At 49.5% G+C, this 21,860-nt stretch overlaps 2 protein-coding genes across 2 annotated transcripts in view; both read left to right on the forward strand.

Annotated features, from left to right (window-relative positions):
• RHEB (Ras homolog, mTORC1 binding) overlaps positions 1 to 3,623 on the forward strand; it is a 29,988-nt gene extending 26,365 nt beyond the window's left edge. Inside the window, exon 8 of the mRNA XM_033099043.1 lies at positions 3,115 to 3,623. Coding sequence (XP_032954934.1) covers positions 3,115 to 3,207 — 93 coding nt within the window. The 3' untranslated portion in view covers positions 3,208 to 3,623. The remainder of the gene's footprint in view (positions 1 to 3,114) is intronic.
• A 13,378-nt stretch (positions 3,624 to 17,001) lies between these two features.
• Positions 17,002 to 21,481, forward strand: CRYGN (crystallin gamma N). The gene is given in 7 exon segments (XM_033098632.1): positions 17,002 to 17,022; positions 18,209 to 18,230; positions 18,233 to 18,360; positions 18,362 to 18,466; positions 20,058 to 20,062; positions 20,064 to 20,201; positions 21,244 to 21,481. Coding segments are annotated over 7 exon segments (657 nt in total).
• The last annotated feature ends 379 nt before the right edge of the window (positions 21,482 to 21,860 follow it).

Here is a 21,860-nt window from a genome sequence, read left to right on the forward strand (position 1 = left end):
AGATTCTCCGTAACATCTAGCACAGTGGTTTTGTATCTAGTAGTTGCTCAGTCAATCCAGGTACCATTTAATAGTCAAATCCATGTGTCCCTGTGTCCAGATAATGAGGGATATTGCATCTGTGTAATTGGTTTCTAGGTTCCAGAGAGCAGGGGGTTTATATGAATGTATTCAGTTCCTGAATACAGACAGTGAAAGTTCAGATAACAAGACTTAAGATAGTAAGAGATACCCATGTTTTCTAACTGAATTAAATCAAACATTTATTGGGTAGCTAATCTGTCCTTAAGATCATCTAGTTGAACCATCTCGTTTTAGAAGTAAGGAGTTGAGCTCCAAAGAGGTAAATGACCTTCTAAGATCACTATAAATGGTATAGGAACTTGGACTAAATTTTAAATCTACCCCAAATTTAGCCTTCTCTCCTCCATACCGTGCTTTCTGATGGGTGAGAAGAGGGGGCCGTGTACATGACCAAAGTGTAATGGAGACTAAAGTCTTCCTGGGGAGAGGTAGAGACTGTTCTGGATTAAAGGATCTAGATGTGAACCTGATTGGAATCTGGTTCTAAAATTCCTGGTGTAAAAGGCATTTTTGGTCATTTGAGAAGATGTGATTATGTTCTGGATATATTAGGGAAACGATGTTCATTTTCTTAGGTGAATGATGGTATTGGGCTTATGGAGAGATATCCTTATTAGGAAATGCAAACCAAAGCATTTAGGGGTTAACTTTCATAATGTCTGCGACTTACCTGCAAATGGGATGTGCTGGATGGGTGGACGGACAGAAGGAGAACAAGCAAATACAGCAAAGGTGTTAACATTTGTTGAGTTCGGGTAGAGGGCCTAGGTAATTATTGTACAGTTCTTTGTGTTTTTCTGGATGCTTGAAAATTTGCATAACAAAAATTTGAGGTAGAGGAGTACAGTTGAATGGCCCCAAGCTATCTTTGGTTCTGTTTGCTAACTTTATTATTTGTTTCTCTTAAGTGAAAACCTGAGGGTCCTAAAGCAATTATTCTATTAGCCATTGTAATTAAATAGGTATCATGAGCAGTGTGCACTATTCACATAGATTTGTGTAACTGCTGTGAAGTGTGTGTGCGCATGCGCCTTACTGTTATGTGAGTCTGGCAATTCCTTTATTATTCCTTCCAGCAACCTGGTAGGCGTAGGTACCTTATGGAACCTCCTCCAGTGTATTAAGAGGGTTTGCTTAGTAAGGCGTATTGCCTCGGCTTAATTTATCTTTTTGAGAGTGACCTGTAATGGTTTGCTTTAGGTACGTTATTCAACTACTGTTTGGTCTTGGGTGCGGCTTTCTCTCTAGTTTATGTCGTGCTTTACTATAGCTGAAGCTTTTAGTATGCTTCTGGACAGGTTTACTCTTTAATCTTTTAGTTTCCTGCAGAAGGTAGTATACTGCTTTTTGAATACCCAGAGAAAAGATGAATTGTGTTGAGGCCTTAAGCCAGACAAGCTCAAAGATCAGATGTTCCCCCCGCTCCTTGTATGGGTCTGCTCTAGGGTTGTCATCAGATCAACAAATACCTTATTAGAAAGGAAATGAATCCTTTAATAAAAGCAAAAAGATTTCTGTTCCCAAATTAGGTAAATACAGTAGAGGTACGCATATCCGTAGGAAGCTACAGTCCTGATTAAATCCCTTAGCGGCATGACTAGATCATTCTCCACTCCTGGTCAAGTCTCTTGTTAGGCCCTGCTCACATCATCATTGAACATACTGGAGACAATCAGGGGACCCTAAGCCGAGTGAGCAATTCTAATCCCCAGTGTCAGAGGTGTAAGTGACTCTAATCCACATGCATGCGCAATGCTTACGACCACTTGTCTGTTTAGGAAGAATTTGTCTGTATATGTAGTAGAACACACACACACACACACACACACACACACACTAGCGGTCACGTGATCAGACCAATTTGTGTGAGTTCAAAATTTTTATTGATAAATCTTCACATATCGCCTATTTGTAATTTATATTACTTACCAAAAATCCAGTATTTTAAAATAAACTGTTCTAAGCAGAGTTCAGTTTCCTTGATAACAGTGCATGGTACTAAAAATGACCCAGTCAGTGAGAATACTGTACTTGACTACTGCTGAACTGTGGGTTGTTTGCAGTTTGGGTTTATTTACTGTGGAGGCCTTCGGCTGTGTGTCAGCAATTTGATGAAAGAGAATATACTTTGGCAGAGTCAGGTCACACAAATAATCAGGGAGAGTTCTAAGATTGATCTAGAAATCCAGATTCCAGGCACACTGTATTTTCTTAGTAAGAGTTTGGCATGTATCTTTCCAAACATCTTTCCACGCTTTATTTTTAGGATGAGATAAATAACAACTTGTTTGTATAACCAAGGGAAAAGAGGGGTGTTGATAATGGAGGAAGACGGAAGGAGACTTGCTGAAGCCGGCGACCTTCAATAGAGAGGAGGGCTGGACTCGGGGCTGGCGTTAGCTTGGTTAGGGTTTTCCTTCCTACCAGCTGGAGAGAGGGAGCAGGGTAGATGGGTCTGTATGTGGCTTGAAAGAAGCAAGACTCGAAGGTGACATATTTCATCTCACGGCATAAGAGTCAATCAACACTGAGAGTTTGAAGGAAGTGGAGGAAAGGGTCTGAAGGAGGGGCGTGAGGAGCGCAGGGAGCCCTGCCTGCCTTTGTCCCTATAGAACCAGGGGTAGAAGAGGGAGCGTGGCCCTAGAAGGGGCTTCAGGGGAGCAGAGTCCTGAGGGAGAGGAGTGCCAGCAGGTGAAGGGCAGTTTGGCTGATCCTGGACCCTAAAAATCCAGAGGTACCGTGGGAGGGAGGGAAGGGCTGGAGCGGGACGTGGTGGACGGGGCCTGGGGACGGGGGCTTGCTGTGCTGACGGATGGAAACAGGACCAAAGGCATGATAGGAGGTAAGCTCTGCTGGTGTCAATTCAGGGTGAGGAGGGAAGGCCGGGGCTCCTGCGCTTCTGGGGCGGCCGCTTCACCTTCACCCTGAAGAAGGGGCATGGCAGCGGACCATAGCCCTGCCAGCGGTAAGAATGCTTCTCAGGCGTCCACTGCACAGCTAACGGTCACTGGGTTGCTCTTCCTTTTTCAGACTGCTGTGGATGTTTTTAGAAGGATAATTTTGGAGGCAGAAAAAATTGATGGGGCCGCTTCACAAGGGAAGTCTTCCTGCTCCGTGATGTAATTCCACTGCAGGACCTGAGGACACGGACCTGTCCTACCTGAAGATGCAAACTGCCCGTTATCCTTGAAGATCAACTCTGCTTCGTTTTTCTTCTGTTAACCTGAACGATTTCATTTGGGTCAGAGCTTTTTCCCACCCCTTCTTTCAGATTATGTTAAACTCTGACTGTCCACATGAGTTCACTTCCACTTTCAAATTTTAAGCAATCATATTTTCAATTTATATATTGTATTTCTTAATATTATGACCAAGAATTTTATCGGCATTAATTTTTTTCAGAGTAGTTTGTTGTTAAAATAATGTAATCATCAAAATGATACATACTGTTACACTACTGTTAACTAGGCTTCCATATATCAGTGTTTATTTCATTGTGTTAAATGTATACTTGTAAATAAAATAGCTGCAAACCTTAATCCCTTGGGCTACTCAGTGTGGCTTTTAAAGAAGAAAAGCTTGTCCTGCCCAGGGTTTCTCTCCTGGTTGGGTTCCAGGAACTGGTGGGGGAGGTGTCCACGGGCAGAGGCCAGTGGAGCCGTTGGGCCCACCGGACGGCAGTGATGGTTAGGGTAGGTGCCAGAATTGGGGTGGATCTCTGACCATTAAAGTTGAGTGGCCTTAGGGGTCTGAGGGCGCCGCTCCCAGGAATGACGACCCCCTGCATCCTCAAAGGCCCCGTCTTGGCTGGAATGCTTCGTGCAAGTAGGGCTGCGGCGGTTACTCTGCAGAACCTTCTCGTCACCCTCTGACTTATTTATTTGGCTACTTGAAGAAAAGGAGACATTGAGAAACACGTATTGTCTCTCTCCTTGTGCTTAGCTTGACGTCTGTCCATGGCAGACAGGATCTGATTTAGAAGATAGGTTTCCCTGCCACCATCCCCAAACCTCCAGTAGGGTGAGATAGGGGACATTGCCCACTGAGTGTCCTGTGCAGGGGCTTCGTGACCCTCCTTCAGACCAGCCCACATACCTCCTGCTCTGCAAGGGGCAGCATCAAAGGACAGAGGACTTAATGGTCATGGTGACCAGTACAGTGACTGGCAGGCGGAGTGTGTTGAGTGGTTTTTAAATGATGCCCTTTCCCAGTTAAAATTTCACACGGCCAGTTCTAATGTTTAGGAAATGTTACTCTATGAAAAAAATATAATTTTGCTTTGTAACAGATTTTTTAATGAAAAATTAATGGTTTTAGAATATGCCGTTGTTTTGGATCTTTTAGGTATTTTTGTCCTACCGTTCCAGGATGACATTTGAGCCTTAGAAGACCTCCACCAAATACTCACCTTTTAAATAAAAATAAATTTTGACCATATAGTATCATTACTTATTAACAGGGTTGATTCTTAGGCCCAGTATTATGTGTCAGCACTCAGTGTATGGGACCACGTTACGTCCAGGTCCAGTTCATCCAGTCAGCCTTTTTCATCTGAGAAGTTATTTCTGTGTAAATGCAAACTTGCAGCAGTGTATCCACACTGAAAACAGCTCCCTCTCAGCGTGGGCCTTTCGAGCCTGGCCCGGGTCTCCTGTTTGGAGGTGGCGTGGGATTCCTTTCCAGGGGGCACTTCACCCATTCACTCACACTGTTCTAAGTGCCGTGAACACAACAGACATCTTCACCCTGGCAGAGCTGGCGTCCGATCTTGACTTCGAAGACACCACAGGGTGGGTACAGCCCTGCTCTGCTGTGCAGTGGTCCCATTGCTTGACCTGAGCTCGTCACAGGTTCCAAATGTGGAGCTGCGGCTCTGGACTTGGAGTGATGGGAGCTTGTTACCCTAGGGCAGGATAGGAGGTGGTGGGTAGGACCAGAAAACATGCTTGGACCTGCCAGGTTTGGCTTAAATTTGTTATGACTGTATTTCAGCACTTCCAAGACGTTTTTTACACTTGAACGTTTCTGAAGTCGGAATGAGCCTTACAGTCTGTGTGCTGCAGTCTTGTGTCACCAGGTCCCTGGTGGCACTCCCGCCAGAATTATTCATTACCTCCTCCTCACCAAATCCAGGTGCTACTTTCTCGTTTCTTGACCTTTCAATGGCATTGCAGCTGGCTACCTGTCATTGGAAGTCTCTTTCCGTGACGCCACATTTTCCTGGTTTCCAACCAGCTCTGTTGCTGTGTTAGTCTCTCTCTCTCTCTCTCTCTGTTTCCTTTTCTATTAACCTCTGAATAGACCCCTTTTCCTATTCACACCCTCTTCCTTGATTTCACCCAGTCACATAACTTGCACTAGCGTGTTACCTGAAGACCAAAATTTATATCTTCCACCCTGACCTCTGTGGGCCCCAGATTTATCTTGTCTTAATGTCTCATGTGTTATGATGTATTATGTTCAAAATTGGACTCTTGATTTTCCTCAAAAACCTGAGTCTCCCCTAGATACTAAGTCAAGAGATTTGGGAGCCATCCTCTCCCTATCTCTTCCCTCATCCCCTCCTATCCATTCCGTCAGCAAATTCTAATGGCCCTGCCTTCCAAAACCCGTCTTGTATTCGATCCACTTTTCTCCATCTCCACTGTGTACTGGCCTACTGTAATAGCACACCCTCCAAACCACTTACGCTGCAGCCCAAACCAACTTGTTGGAAACAAATTGTTTTATGTTACTTGCTTCAGATCCTTTAATAATAATTGTGCCAAAATCAAATGTCCTACCCCTGAGGCCTACCCTGATCTAGCTGCTGCTTAATGGTCAGCCTCACCTGCCACCCTGGATATGCTAATATCCTTGTTTCTTTTGTTATGTATGTTTTAGTTCTTTTCTTAGTGGTTGTCCTAGGAATTACAATTAACTTAGTTTGGATTAATACCAACTTCAACAGTATACAAAAAATTGGCTCCTGTAAATAACTCTATCCCTCCCCCTCATTGTGTTGTACAAATCACATTTTTACATATTGCATACCCATCAACAGATTTGTTATTACTTTATGAAGTCTCCTTTTAAATCGAATAGAAAAAAGTTACGGTAAAAAAGTTTGTCTGATAATTACCTATGTAGTTGCCTTTACTGGTGCCATTTCATTCTTCATGTGAATTCGAGTCATTGTCGAGTGTTCTTTGATTCATCCTTCAGTATTTCTTGTAGGGCAGGTCTGCAAGACAGGACTTCTCTCCATCTTGTTTATCTGGGAATGCCTTCATTTCCCCTCCGTCTTTCAAGGACAGTCTTCTCGGATGTAGACTTTTTTTTTTTAATGGGGATGTAGACTTGGTGGCGAGGCTTGATAGCACGTTCAACCCACCGTGATCAGGTCTTTCATAAGCGGCACAGCTTATACACAATCAGTCGCCCTTCTGGGTTCCCAGGAGTGTGTTACTCTTCCAGAGCCCAACCTTGGACATCTTATTTTCCAGTTTTTTGTTTAAAAAAACAAAAAAAAATTTTTTTTGTTAGCTTGTTGCCCCAATATCTAATAAATTGCTGATTGTTTTTGACAAACGCCTCCAGGGAAAAAGGCAGGTCAGATGAAGACAGGCCTTGCCGTGGGGTTCTCCAAGGAACTACCAAATGGGACAAATAATGACAGTGCTGAGCATGGGGCTTTGAAAGCCCTCCAACCACATCTTGACCCTTCCAGGGGCTCCTGAGGAAGGTCTGGCAGCAGGGCAAGTGGAAATGCCGCAAAGCTCACTGCTGAGAAGCAGTCAGTTTTCTAAACGCTCCCCACATTGTGGCAAGGCTTTCATTTCGAGTTGTGAAAAAGTTCATTTTTTTGGACAGTTTTTGCCAATGTTCTCACCGGGTTCGCAGAGCTCCTGACTGCCGTGTGTCACCACGGCCTGCTCTGTAGCTCCTTGCCTGTTGGATGGATGAGCAGATGAGCCTCGTTACGGGGCCGCATCCTGGACAGGCTCCTTTGAACTTCACCCACATGGGTTGCAGTGTGGTTGAAGTTACCCACCGTTCACACAGTGCATCCCCAGGGGGGACGGCCTTTACTTCCTGAGTCCACCCGTATGGACTAAACACTGAAGGTTGCTGGGTGCCCCCTGCCATTGTTAGTGCAAACTGCCTCGGACTCAGTTATCAGGACTGGTTATCAGAATATGCTGCTGCCTTCTCGATTATCGTCTAAATGGAAACCGGTTTAACAATTCTTGGAGCGGTGTGGACTCCCAAAAAAATGTCTGGGCCCCATCGGAAAAATGTGTGTGCAGCCGCCTCTCTCCCTGTGCCCCGGCCTCACTGGCACTGCCTGCAGCGTTCCCAGGAGTGCATGTTTGTAGAAGGCCTTTGGCTGCCATGGTTACTCCAGCGGACCAAGACCACTGTGCATATTAACAGAGGCTGCCACTAAGGCTATACCAGCAGGAAACCAGAAAGCATTCCAGAGCCATGCTATCTCCTTCACCTCCGCCAAGAGGGGAAAGTTATGTTAAGCAAAAGTTTTCAAAAACGTTTACATTGAGCAAAACTTTTTGTTAGCCATCCTTATTACCTTTCCTAGAATAACCAGAGGAAGTCTGTTCTGGAGTTAGAACCGAAAAAAAGCTGAGAGTGAACTTAGCATCCCTATTTTCAGAGGAGAGACCTGCGTTCCAGAGGAATCTCCCAACTCTTAGTCCGTTGTTGTTTGCACTGCCCATGAGCCTGACACCCACAGGTAACCCCGAAGAAAGGAAGCGTCAGACTAAGACAGGAGCATAGCAGCTGTACTCCCAATTTTGCAGCTAATGGGTGTCTTTGGGCAACTCCCTTACTCTCTGCTCTTGATTCCTGCATCTACCGTGTTTCCCCGAAAAGACCTAGCTCGACAATCAGCTCTAATGCGTCTTTTGGAGCAAAAATTAATATAAGACCCAGTCTGACTATAATATAAATATAATAAAAGTACTATAATAGAAAATAAGACCTAGCTCGACAATCAGCTCTAATGCGTCTTTTGGAGCAAAAATTAATATAAGACCCGGTCTTATTTTACTATAAGACTGGGTATAATATAATATAATATAATATAATATAATATAATATAATACCAGGTCTTGTATTAATTTTTGCTCCAAAAGACGCATTAGAGCTGATTGTCAAGCTAGGTCTTATTTTCGAGGAAACATGGTATGAAACTTCCCTTTGCAGGGATTGTTGTAATGGCCACAAGTGTGAAAACCTTGGCTGTTCCGCAAAGCCCTGTACAATGCAGTCAGTCCTGCAGATATGGCCCTGACCCGGACATCCAGCCTGAGGTCTTTCCCCTGATGTCAGGGTCTCCACTGCTTTCTGGAGCTCCCTGAGCTCCCACAGTTAACGCATCTCCAGCTGGCTGCTCTAGAGGTTGCAATCTTGTAACCTGAAAGGTCTTCCATTTTTCTTTTTTAAGGTTTTTATAAAAAATATAGCTACATAAAATATTATATGAGTTTCAGGGGTATAACATAGTTGTTCAACATTTATATACCTAGAGAAGGGATCACCATGTTAAGTCCAGCAACCATCTGACACTGTACCACGCTATCACAATATTATTGACTGTATTTCCCCATGCTGTAGACTGCATCACTGTGACTTGTTTTCTACCTGGAAATTGGTACCACTTTTGCCCTTTACCTCCCTCCTCCTTAATTTTTCAATTACAGTTGATATACAGTATTATTTTGTATTAATTTCAGGTGTACAGCATAGTAGTTAAGACATTTCCATAAGAAGTGACCCCTGACTAGTACCCACATGTCACTATGCATAGTTATTACCATATCATTCACTGTATACCCCGTGCTTTACTTTACATCCCCATGACTAGCTTGTAACTACCAATTTGTACTTCTTAATCCCTTCATCTTTTTCACCCTGCCTCCTAATCCTTCCCATATAGCGCCCCAATAAATGTAGTTCCCATCTGACACCATACATAGTTACTACAATCTCACTGACTATTTTCCTTATGCTATACCCTACATCCCCATGACTACTGTGTAACAACCACTTTGTACTTAATCCCTTCCCATTTCTTCACCCACACCTCCAATCCCCCTCCCATCTGGCAACCATCAAAATGTTCTCTGTATCTGTGAGTTTGTTTCTGATTTGTTTATTTTATTTTTTAGATTTCATATATAAGCGAAATCACATTCCATCTGTCTTTATCTGACATATTCCACTCAGCACAGTACCTTCCAGGTCCATCCATACCACTGCAGATGGCAAGAACCCATCCCCTTACATGGCCGAGTAATATTCCACTGTATATATGTACCACCTCCTATTTATCCATTCATCTATCAACAGACACCCAGGCTGCCTCCACATCTTGGCCATTGTAAACTATGCTGCAATGAGCATATGGATGGATACATCCCCTTGAAGTAGCACTTTGGGTAAAAACCCAGAAGTGGAATTACTGGGTCCTTCTTTGCCTCTTGTTATAGCCTTTGTTTTAAAATCTATTTTATCTGGTATAAGTATGGTTACCACGGTTTAGTATTTTTTTTTTTCATTTTCATGAAATCTTTTTCCATCTCTTTACTTTTTATCTGTGTGTGTATCTTTCAATCTGAAGTGATTTTCTTGTAGGCAGCATATGTAAGGATTTTGTTTTCTTATCCATTCAGCCCTCCTGTCTTTTGATTGGAGCATTTAATCCATTTACATGGAAAGTTATTGTAGATAGATATGTAGCTATTGCCGTCTTATTATTCATACTTTTTATTCCCCCCACCCTCCATCTTAAAGAAGTCCCTTTAACATTCCGTGTAGTAAAGGTTTTGGTGGTGACGAACTCCTTTAGCTTTTTCTTGTCTGGAAAGCTCTTTACCTGTCCTTCGACTCTAAATGATAGCTTTGCTGGGTAGAATAGTCTTGGTTGTAGATCCTCGCTTTTCATCACATTGAATATTTCCCGCCAATCCCTTCTGGCCTGCAAAGTTTCTGTTAAGAAATCAGCTGGCAATCTTATGGGAGCGCCCTTATAAGTTAGTAGTTGCCTTTTTCTTGCTGCTTTTAGAATTCTCTCTTTGTCTTTAACCTTTGCCATTTAAATTATGTGTCTTGGTGTGGGCCTGTTTTGGCTCATCTTGTTTAGGACTCTGCCCTTCCTGGGTTTGTATGTCTATTTCCTTTGCAAGGTTAGGAAAGTTTTCAGTCATTATTTCTTCAAATAGGTTCTCAATCCCTTGCTCCCTCTCTTCTCCTTCTGGTACCCCTGTGATGCGAATGTTGTTACGCTTGATGTCGTCCCAAGATCTCTTAAACGATCCTCATTTTTGGGGGGATTCTTTTTGCTGTTCTGATTGGGTGTTTTCTGCTACCTTGTCTTCCAAATCGCTGATTTGATCCTCTGCTTCATCTAATCTGATTCCTTCTAGTGCATTCTTCATTTCAGTTATTGTATTCTTCACTTCCAACTGGTTCTTTTTATAGTTTCTCTGTCCTTTTCTATGCTCGCTATCTCTTTTGAATTTCTCACTGCGTTCCTTGAGCAAACCATTGTTTTCAACTCTTTATCCAGTTAGATTGCTTGCCTCCATTTCATTTGATTCTTTTCTGGAGTATTCTCATGTTCTTTTAATCTGGGATGCATTTCTTTGTTTCCTCATTTTGGCTGCCTCTCTGTGTTTGCTTCTACATATCAGGTACATCTGCTATGTCTCACAGTCTTGGCCAGGTGGCCTTATGTAGTAGGGGTCCTGTGGGGCCCTGGTACAGTCTCCCTGGTCACCTGCTCTAGGTACTCTAGGAGTGTCCCTTGTGTGTATTGTGTGTGCCCTCCTGTAATAGGTGAGTCTTGATTGCTATTGGCATGTCAGTTAGTGGGATTGACACTCTGGCTGATTGGCTGTGGGATTTGGCCATGTCCACAGTTTACAGGCTCTTGTGGGGTGGGGGGCGGGGCACATCCCAGTGAGTGGGATTCCCCCCAGAAGGTTCTGGTGCCTGTTAAGACCGCTCTTTGTATATGCATTTGTGGAGCTAATTGGGCAGTGCTCTGCTGTGCTCTGAAGGCAACCTCCAAATGTGTTGGTTGTGGGGCCTCTTGGGAGGGGCTCCAGGGCAGGCCCAGGTCACACACTGCCTGTGACCACCTGGGGAGTACATGGTAAGAGCTACAAAGCGATCTGTGGTTTTTTGATGCCTGTGCTAAACCTGGAGGCACGTGGAACAGGCCACGCTGATAACCGAGGACATCTGCCACCAGTACCGGGTCTGGGTTAGCTCCACAAAGAGCCAGGACACCCCAAAGTGTCCTGCTGCCACCTGCTGGGTCCCTTAAAGTTCAGCCGTTGATAAAGATCATGCAGTATGTGAGTTGGGTGATGCAGGGTGTCGGAGAGTCACTAGAGTGGGAAGAGTTGTGGTCACCAGGTTAATGTAGATTCTGGTTTGGTGCCAGTGCTGAGCGTGGAGCTACTCAGTAAGTCTCAGAGCACACCGGAAGCTAGTTGTTGCCCACCTGGAGCCCACAGACTCTGATAGTTTTCAAAGAAGTGCAATGCAAGAGTGCAATGCATGTGGGGCTGGCTGCTCAGGAGAAAGTGCCTCTGGCTTTGGGGGTGTTGGGTGGGGAGGGATCCCAGTGAATCAGCAGGACAGAGCTCCAGAGCTCACCCTAACCAATGAGATTCAGGTTTGGCCGGAAGTGTAGGGGGCGGGCTCAACACATTCAAGATGGCGCCCGCCTGCTGCCTGTATGGGCAGAGGACCTCACAGGGAAAACGCTGACTGTTCTCCAGCCCTGGCCTCAAAGCCACACACCTCAGTCTGCTCCTCATGTGCTTCTGACTTCCTGAGTCACCGCCCCACCGCTGGAGCCCAAGGTGAGTGCCTGCGAGCGAGTGAGTCTGTGCGCAGCTGTTTAAGAGGATATCTGGGTTTCCTGTAGCCTTCCGTCCCTCCCGGATGGTTGGAATCCCCAGTTTTTTCAGCCTGATGTTGTGGGGGCTCCACTTCCTGGCACCAGAACTCTGAGCAGGGGAGTCTAAAGTGAGCTTGGGGTCCTTCACTCCTCCAGGGGAACCTCCGCGACCGAGGTGTCCCTCCCGATTTTAAACCTCCACACAGAGGTTCGGGACGAGCCCGGTTTGTATCTCCATCCCTCCTACCAGTCTCGACATGGCTTTTTTCTTTATATCATTTGTTATAAAACTTTGTTCATTCAGAGCTCAGATGGTTGTCCAGGATGATTGTTCTATAATTTAGTGGTAATTTTAATGTGTTCATGGAAAGGAGCAGGTGCAGCGTTTACCTGCGCTGCCATCTTGGATCTCTCCTATCAGGTCTTCCATGTTTTCTGCCCTTGTCTTCCGAGATTCCTTCTCAGGTTTTGGGTTCAGGGCTATCTGAAAGTGGGGGCCTCCCTAGGAAAGGGAGGTTAACCTGACAGTGTTGGGTACTGCTCTGTGGGGTTTGGCCATGTCCACAGTTTACAGGCTGCTGTGTGGGGAGTGGGGCTTATCCCAGTGAGTTGGATTTGCCCCAGCTGGTTCTGGTGCCTATTGAGACCGCTCTTTGTGTAAGAATTTGTGGAGCTAATTGGGCGGTGATATGCTGTGCTGTGGTCTTAAGGCAACCTCCAAGTGTGTTGGTTCTGGGGCCTCTTAGGAGGGGCTCCAGGGCAGGGCCTGGTCACCCACTGCCTGTGACCACCTAGGGAGTACCTGGTGAGAGCTACAAAGCGATCTGTGGTTTTTTGATGCTGTGCTAACCCTGGAGGCACGTGGAACAGGCCACTCTGCTAACCGAGGGCATCTGCCACCAGTTCCCAATCTGGGCTAGCTCCACAAAGAGCCAGGACACCCCAAAGTGTCCTGCTGCCACTTGCTGGGTCTCTTAAAGTTCAGCCGCTGATAAAAACGGTGCGGTATGTGAGTTGGGTGATGGAGGGTGTTGGAGAGTCACTAGAGTGGGAAGAGTTGTGGTCACCAGGTTAAAGTAGATTCTGGTTTGGTGCCAGTGCTGAGCGTGGAGCTACTCAGTAAGTCTCAGAGCGCACCAGAAGCTAGTTGTTGCCCACCTGGAGCCCGTGGACTCTGATAGTTTTCAAAGAAGTGCAATGCATGGTGGGCTGGCTGCTCAGGAGAAAGTGCCTCTGGCTTTGGGGGTGTTGGGTGGGGAGGGATCCCAGTGAATCAGCAGGACAGAGCTCCAGAGCTCACCCTAACCAATGAGATTCAGGTTTGGCCGGAAGTGTAGGGGGCGGGCTCAACACATTCAGGATGGCGCCCGCCTGCTGGCTGTATGGGCAGAGGACCTCACAGGGAAAACGCTGACTGTTCTCCAGCCCTGGCCTCAAAGCCACACACCTCAGTCTGCTCCTCATGTGCTTCTGACGTCTCGAGTCACCGCCCCACCGCTGGAGCCCAAGGTGAGTGCCTGCGAGCGAGTGAGTCTGTGCGCGGCTCTTTAAGAGGATATCTGGGTTTCCTGCAACCTTCCGTCCCTCCCGGATGGTTGGAATCCCCAGTTTTTACAGCCAGATATTGTGGGGGCTTCTCTTCCCAGAACCAGTATTCTGAGCAGGAGAGCCTGGAGTAGTGTTGGGGTCCTTCACTCCTCTAGGGGAACCTCCGCGACCGAGGTGTCCCTCCCGATATTAAACCTCCACACACAGTTTTGGGATCAGCCTGGTTTGTATCTCCATCCTTCTTACCAGTGTCGATGTGGCTTTTTCTCTATATCCTTAGTTATAAAACTTCCGTTTATTCAGACTTCAGATGGTTGTCCAGGTTGATTGTTCTGTAATTTAGTTGTAATTTTAATGTGTTCTTGGAAAGGAGGAGGCGCAATGTTTTTCTGCTTCACCATCTTGGATCTCTCCTAGCAGGTCTCCCATGTTTTCTGCCCTCGCCTTCCGAGATTCCTTCTCAGGTTTTGGGTTCAGGGCTATTTGAAAGTGGGGACCTCCCTAGAAAGGGGAGGTTAACCTGACACTGTTGGGTATCTTCCTGCGGGGTACTCTGCATGGTAACCCTCTCAAGGAAGGTGGGAAGGGTCAGAGATGGTGTAACGTGCCACCCCGGTGTCCTGGACCTCAGGTACAGCGTACGTGCTACCCAATTCCTGGAAAGAAGATTTGAGGGCCCAATGTGGGGAGGTCCTTTTTCTGTTTCAATGGATTCCAGCTCTGTGGGGTATTGAGCTGCGTCTTTCTCTCAGGCTTCCTGGCCCTGTGAGCTCCAGAGCGGAAGCTTGTCCTACCATCCTCAGCTGATGGGTGACTGGCCTTCAACAGTTCACCTCTTACCGTGAGGGCACTATTAGCATCTGGCCAGTGGGGTCATACACCCTCTCGTTTAGAGAGATGTCCAGCCCCGTATTCACCCCGTGCCAGCTGTCGGAGGCAGACACAGCCAGCCTCAGTTTGGAGGGGGGCACTGGGCCCCACACTAGTCATGGGCTCTGGAAATACCCAATCCAAGAAACTAAGAATTGTTTCAACCAGTGGTCCAAGCCAAACTGGGAAAAGGTCTTTACAATGCGTACACCTAGCAAAGGAACAGATGACAGGTGTACACACACATGGAACAGATAACAGGTTAACACAGAAAAGCAAAGGAACAGATGACAAGTTAACACACACACACACACACACACACACACACACACATCAATAAGGAAAGACTCAGAAAAAACGGGCAAAGGATATGAACAGCAGTTTACAGCAGAGCAAAGCCAATGGACAGTGTATGGACAGATGTTGAGCAGCTGGACACAAATCCACCTCAGGTGCCTCAGCGGGTTAGTAGTGCCCTTTGGAAAGGTCCCTGAGGATTCCAGTGGAGTTGAAGGAGAGCTCAGGCTTCACCCAATAATTTCACTCAAACCCCAAAGGGGCCGGGATTGCCCCCTGGGGGGCATTTGGAAATTTGAGGGTGTTTCCATTTGTCAGAATGATGGAGGGCAGGCCTTTACTGGACAGGCCCAGGGACACAATGTCCTGCAACTTGCAGCGAGGGACCGTCCCACAGCTTCACCCATAAACATACAGTGTTCTTTGTTTGGCTTTAATATGTGCTGAAGTTTCTAGTATGGGAACTTTTGTACGTTTCGCTCAATTTTGCTATGAACCTAACACTGCTCTAGGAAACAGAGACCACAAAAAAACAAAAGTAGTTAAGAAGCTTAATTCTCACAGTTGAAAATGAGGGAAGAGACTTCTCCTTTTTCTTCCAGAATTTCTTTCTCTGTCCTTTTCACTTGTATGTACACCTTTTTAATGGCTCAATAGGCTTCTTCCCAGTATAACAACTGGGGACTGTTTCCTGCAGGAGTTGAGAGCCATCTTTTTGAAAGGAGTAATCAAGGAAGATAACATCCCACCTCTCAGTGTCCTGGGAGGAGAGGGGCTTAACTTTAGCTGTCACCTTACTCGGAATTCCACAACCCATCTCCCAGAATAAAGACACACGAAAATCAGCCCTTTTGTCTTGAGAACCTGTATGTGACGAGTTGCCCCGCCCTGGCTGTACCCGGGCTGAGATCTCTTTAGCAGTTTGCCTGTGGTGCAGTCACATTCTGGTTTAAGGCTTATTCAGTAATACCACGATTTGCTTTCTCTTCTACCTTTATGGACTGGCTTTCTGGGTTGGGAGTTTTCGTGTTTAATTCTGTTTCCCCAAAAGGCCTGTGTCCAGAGACAAATGTTGGAATGTATGGTTGGGCAAATGTGGATGCCATGGGAGCGGCAGTCTGGCCAGGCCCCCTGGGAGGCCTGTCCTCGGGTGCCAGGGTGACATGCAGGTCCCAGTGAGTGTCCTGTTTTCCTTGGACAGCCTCCCAGAGCAGGGGCAAGGTCACTCCTGTGCCCCAAGAATTGCATGACCTCCTTTGCCTGTCCCTGAAGTGTTTCATCTGCAAAATGGTGATAAAAATATACTTTCCTGAGAGCAGCTCAGACTGCTCCCCACTGTCTTCCTTCCTTCCCCTCCACCAGGACCCACTGCCTTCTGTGAAACCCCCTGGGGTCGGCCTTGTGAGCTCCTCGGGTCTCAGAGCTGGCCGCTGCCCCAGCTAACCCCCCGAATCATTGTTGTGTGTGAACACATCTCATCTTCCCAGCAGCTTGGGGCTGCACTGCGCACCCCACAAGCAGTCTTTGAGTCTCGGTCATGTGCCAAGAACTTCTGCGCCCTGAGACAGTCAGCCGGAGTGGAGCTTCGTGTTCCTGTGGACCCGTCGTTGTCACCCAGGGTGGTCTGGGGCAGAGCACTGTGGCTCGCCAGGAGGGTAGCTCCGGTCAGGGTAGGTGACACCTAAACGATGGATCAAGGGTGAGCATTGATTTCCCCTGGGGAGGGGGGTGGGGGTGAGGGGTGGCTTTCAGGGAAGCAGGACAGCAGGAGCAGACCCAAAGGTGCGGCACCTGGCAAGAGATGTGGGCCTGCCAGGGGGTGGGGCTATTGGAGCAGCAAGTGTAAGGTGGTGCTGGCAGCAAGGGCAGAGCAGCGGTCAGGGGCAGCGGTCAGGGGCTGTCTGCTCATCCTGAGTAACCAGGGGGGAAAGGGAGTGGGGGTTTGGGGCGGGCTTTGTGGGAAGGAGTGGGGTAAGGGCCCCCCAAGGGCAGAGGGGTGTGGTCCTGACTCCTCAGGGACATTGGTGGGCTGGGGTCAGAGAGAAGAGGCCTGAGGAGTTGGCTGGGACTCACCGGGCAGTGACGTCCGTGAGTGCCGGGCGGACCCCAGGCAGGGACGCAGGGCACTGTGGGTTCGATCCCACCTGCTGGGGGGCCTCCTCGCAGGCTTACACGCCAGACAGCACTAACACGCCGGCCAAGCAAATCTTTTGTCTGGGGGTGCTGACCCAGCAGGGCGCCGCCGGCTGTTTGTGGGGGCCAGCGCATGGGATGGCTGGGCCACCATGGCGCAGTCCTCTGGGAAGGTGAGTGCGACCCGAAGGTAACGTGCAGGTCCCCAGACATACCCTCCCCTCGCCTTCCGTTCTCAGACTGGGGGGGGCGGGGACTACTGCTTGATGCGCCCTTTGCGACTGACAAAACCCGAGCAAAGTTGACCAAATTTCTTAAAACCATTGGCCTGGCCCTGGCGGAGGGCCTCTGTGCTGTGGGAAGGTACCCTCGCCTGACTCGTCCAGCACTGGCTGGGGGCCCCCCTCCCCCCTGTGGCCTGAGGAGCCGCTTGCTGTCGGCAGAGGGAAGGGAAGTCGTGCTCTGGCTCTCTCAGCTCCCACACTCGCACGCGTCCCTGTGGCCTCGCCAACTCCAGGGGCCCGGAGGGCAGTGCCACCGTTGGTGCTGCGCTCACGACGACAGACAACAGTTACTGGCTCCCAGTAACGTCACTTGTCCTTGGCCAGGGCCCTGCTCAGAGCATAATTCTTGAAACCCAAAGACTTATTGGAGGGTTAGAATTTTCGGTTCCTCAGCAGAAAGTAGTTTTGGGGTTGATATGGTTCCTGTTGCTTAGTTTGGGGGCAAGTGTTACGTCTCCATAGGTCACAGTCTGAACTGACCGCTGGGTTGGTAAACCTCCAGCTCCGACACACGCCTGTCACCCAAAGGAGTGACCTCCTAAGCAAAGGGATGTGTCACATTGAAAAAGCCATTCTGAGCCGTGAATCCTGGGCCAGGCCCTAACTCGGCACCACGGATTCAGTCTCCAGTGGAGCGGCCCATCCCAGAACCTGACTTTCTATACACTCAATGCTGGCTTGTGGTGAAGCGTTGTCTTTTGAAACCATTTCCTTGATGTTACGTTTCATCAATAAACAAAAATTGAGTTTAAAAAGTTCCGTAGGCGTTTGGGAAGAGTCTGTTTTCAATTGGGCCCCTGGTCCAACAGTAAGGCCCGGTCCCCACATACGTTCTGGAATGTGCTCAACGTGTGCTCCTGGCATGGGGTGGGCTGAGCACTGGGTTTGAGCCCAGCCCACCACCCATGCGTTCTTTCACCCAGTCAGCGTGTTGAGTACCTACTGCATGCAGCAGGTCTGGGCGTCAGTGGCCCAGGAGTCAGAGTTCAGTGGAGGGTGTTGGGCCCCAGGTGTCTGCTCCCAAACTAACGGAGAGAAGCCTATGACCCTGCACCCTCCAACCTGGCTGTTCTAGATCACTCTGTACGAGGGCAAGCACTCACGGGGCGGGAGCTGGAGGTCTTTGGGGACTGTGACAACTTCCAGGGCCGGGGCTTGATGAACTGGGTGAAGTCCATCCGTGTGGAGGGCGGAGCCTGGGTCTGCTTCCACCACCCTGACTTCCAGCAGTTCAGGAAGCCAGCAGTTCATCCTGCAGCATGGCGACTACCCCGACTTCTTCCGCTGGAATGGCCACAAGGACCACATGGGCTCCTGTCGGCCTGTGGGAATGGTGAGTGGGCCACTCGACCTGGTGCTTCCTGCTGGAGTGACCGAGGGGCAGGCCTGGTCAGACATGGGACCGATAGGGAGCGTGGCCTTCCCAGGGTTAAGATCTGACGGGACTATGGGATCGTTAAGATGGAGAGATGTCACACACAACAGCCACTCGTGTGTGTGGGGGATGGCATGGGCACCCAGCCGGCAAGCCCCTGGACATTTTCATGCCTGTATTTTCAGGCACATATGACGCAAACACTTTAAATTTCTGATCTCAAAATCTTGCTGAATTTTCCACGTCAAATGCTGTCGGAAATACTAGAAGTTTGGTTTTGCAACCAGATGGGGGAGCACTTGGCTATAGAGTAAGGCTGACTTGGGCCTGGTGTGTCCACCTAGGCGGGTCGTCTAGTAGCATTTTTCAGGACCCTTCGATGCTCATTCGTGGAAAAGCTGATGGAAGAAGCTCTGTCACTGGCCAGTCAGCAGGAATTTGGGAGCAGGAGCTAACAGGTGGCCGCCTTCGCACAGTATGGCCCCAAGTGTGTAGGGAGAGCAAATAAGGGTGTCATTCCCCATGGCAAAGGACTGTGTATGTCTAGTTGTCCTCTCGGTGGGATTTGAGGACCCAGCTTCCCCATTCCTTAGGATTCTCCCAAGTCAAAGTGAGTTCCAGACGGTTGGGTGGGAAATGGCGGATTCCCGAGCCGTGTGTCTGCAGGGGACCCTTCCCTGCATGTGGGGCCAGGGGTGCTAGTGAACACCTGAGGAACTCCTGGATGGGGCCCCCTCTCTTTTCTACACAAGTGGCAAAACCAGCTGGCCTTTGCCACCTCACGTTGTAAGAGTGCTGTCTTAGTATTTCCTCCAGGCCACGGACATTTGGAAAAAAGAATTACCGTGGTGGCCCTGGATCTTAGTGCTATTTATATGAGAAGCACCCTAGGTAGCTTTGATTGCTGTTCTCCTAAGAGCTGTCCTTGGGGCCCCTGCTGGCGTCAGAGCCAGTCGGGAGCTGGCGGGAGCTGGCCCACTTATGTCTTTTGGAAACACAGGGCATCTTATAGGGAGATCTATGTCCTCATCCCAGGGAGCCTGCAAGCTTTTCAGCAAACGAGATCTCTGTATTTGTTTTAGACTTCTGGCTTCATGTTTTAATAAAAGGTTCTATTTCAGTTTGCAAAATATTATCATGTAAAGGCTGCCTGTGGCGGCGGCCTGGGGAGGGGGGTGGCAGGTGTTAGGGACAGAGTGACGTGACTGTGTGGCTGGGGCAGGAGTCCCCATCCCAAGCGCCAGGAGGGAGCCCGATGCCCCTGGTCCTGGTCAGAGCACAGCCACTGTGCCCCGCTCTGCGACTGGGCTGGTTCAGGGGCGCTGCAGCTTTTTGAAGTAACAGGCCCCTTTCATCCAGCCAGATCTCATGTGCGAGAACAAGCAGACGTGCTGGGTTGGAGTGCGCATATTGGGGTGGGGGCACTCACAGCCCCCAGCCCAGGAACTCCGGTGCCCAGAGCCCCAGGTGATTCTGAGTTCCGGTTGTGGGGAGGGAGACTCAGTGCTGTTGGCCTTCTTTCTTTCCTCCACCCTCCCAGGGCCTGCAGCATGGGGCATTTCTGCCTAGCAATCTTCGAGGGCTGCAGTTTCGCTGGCCAGTGCTTGCAGTTCGAGGACGACTGTCCCTTCCTTCAGAGTCAGGGCTGGGCCAAGAACTGTGTCAACGCCATCAAGGTGTATGGGGACGGAGCGTGAGTAGCCGCATGGCGTGGCTGCTGACCACAGGTGGGCCCTGCACAGCAGGGGAGGTGGGGAGGATGCAGGGTGGGTCAGACCCCAGCAGGAGGGGAGCCTGTCCCATGCCCTGGTCGGACAGTGAGGTGGCTTCCTCTGTGGCACAGCAAGGCCACAGTGAGAGGACACAGGGCCCAGAGGCACCACTGAGGGTGATGCCCTCCACAGCACAGCAGGGGTACGAGGCACTTTGCACCCTGGTAGGTCTCTGATCTGACTGATTTTATGGACTGTTTTTGCTTCTCTTGAGCCAAGGAAACCGCCCTGATTACCTGGGCACCCTTCACCTGCAGCCCAGTCTCCCAGGTGGCAAAGGGTGGGTGTGTTCTCTCCTCCCCCGCCCAGGGCCTGGCCCTCCGAGGTGTCCATACACTGCTCTGTGCCTTGTCTGCCATCTCTGCTCTCAGGGTTGTTAGCCACTGCCCAGGGGCTCGGAGCTGTGGGAGCTGCAGCTGGGAGAAAGGAAGGGACCCCTGGGCCGGCTCCTCCGAGAAGCTGCCTTCACACACTGGTTTCCCGCTGGCAGCGGTGTCCCTGGGGAGCAGGAACCTGTGTGTGGGCAGACTTTGGAATCTCCAGGGCTTAAAACAGCGCTAGGCATACACTAGGAAATGAATAGTAATTGGTCCCCATTCTGTGCCAGGCAACCTGTCAAGTGCCGGCTGCTGTGTGTCCAGACCACCCTTTCTGAGAGCAGGAAAGAGAGTGAGAGAGAGAGAGGGAGAGAGACCCTGGAATCACCCCTGGTCCTTGCAGACTGGTCAGGTTAAAATCTTGGCTTTCACTGAGTACCCAGGTACCCACGTCACACCCAGCACTGACCCCAGCACAAGGACAATGAACAGACAGTGGGTTAGGGGAGTGGAAATAAGCCAAGAGCAGGGCTGGGGGCCACTGGTGTTCCCCAGAGTGAAAGGATGGCCTGGCGCAGGGAGCGGGATGGTGTGGAGACCCTGAGCTGCGCAGCCCCCGTCACCTGACCTCCTGCACCCGCCCCAGGTGGGTCCTGGGCGAGGAGCCCAACGACCATGGCCGCATGTCCCTGGTGGAGCGGGGGCACTTCTGCAGCTTCTCCTCCTGGGCGGCCCACAGCGCACATCCAGTCCCTCTGCAGGCTTGTCAGCTTGCTAGGCCAGAGCCAGGAGAGGCCCAGGAGAGGGCCAGGTCCTTCCTGCCCCTGAGACTGGGGACCATGGAGAATAAACGTCATCAAAGTGGAGAGAGCCGGCCTGAGTGATTTCTCTGCCCTTTCCTGATGGCAGGGCAGCCTGCGGGGGGCGACCGGGGCCCTGGGCAGAGGCTGGCAGGACTCCCCAGGGCAGGGGGCCCCAGGGACCCACAGGGTGGTGGAGGGTACTGTGAGGCACCCACTGGGTAAGATTAGGGCTAGAGGGGACCTGAAGGTCATGGAGTCCAACCCTTTCATTTTACACATGAAAAGCCCATGCCCTGAGTTGGAGGGACCACCTAGAGCCCCAGAACAAGCTCCTGGGGGAGCCAGGATGGAGCCAGGGTGCGTCCTCTGACCCCTGGCCATCCCCTCCCAGTTAGGGGAGAAGGGGAGAGAAGTGGTGGGAGGAGTGAGGTGTGCGTGTGGGGGGGTCTGTAGCTAAGGG

This window comes from Rhinolophus ferrumequinum, chromosome 26, assembly GCF_004115265.2.
Source record: "Rhinolophus ferrumequinum isolate MPI-CBG mRhiFer1 chromosome 26, mRhiFer1_v1.p, whole genome shotgun sequence".
NCBI classification, from domain to species: domain Eukaryota; kingdom Metazoa; phylum Chordata; class Mammalia; order Chiroptera; family Rhinolophidae; genus Rhinolophus; species Rhinolophus ferrumequinum.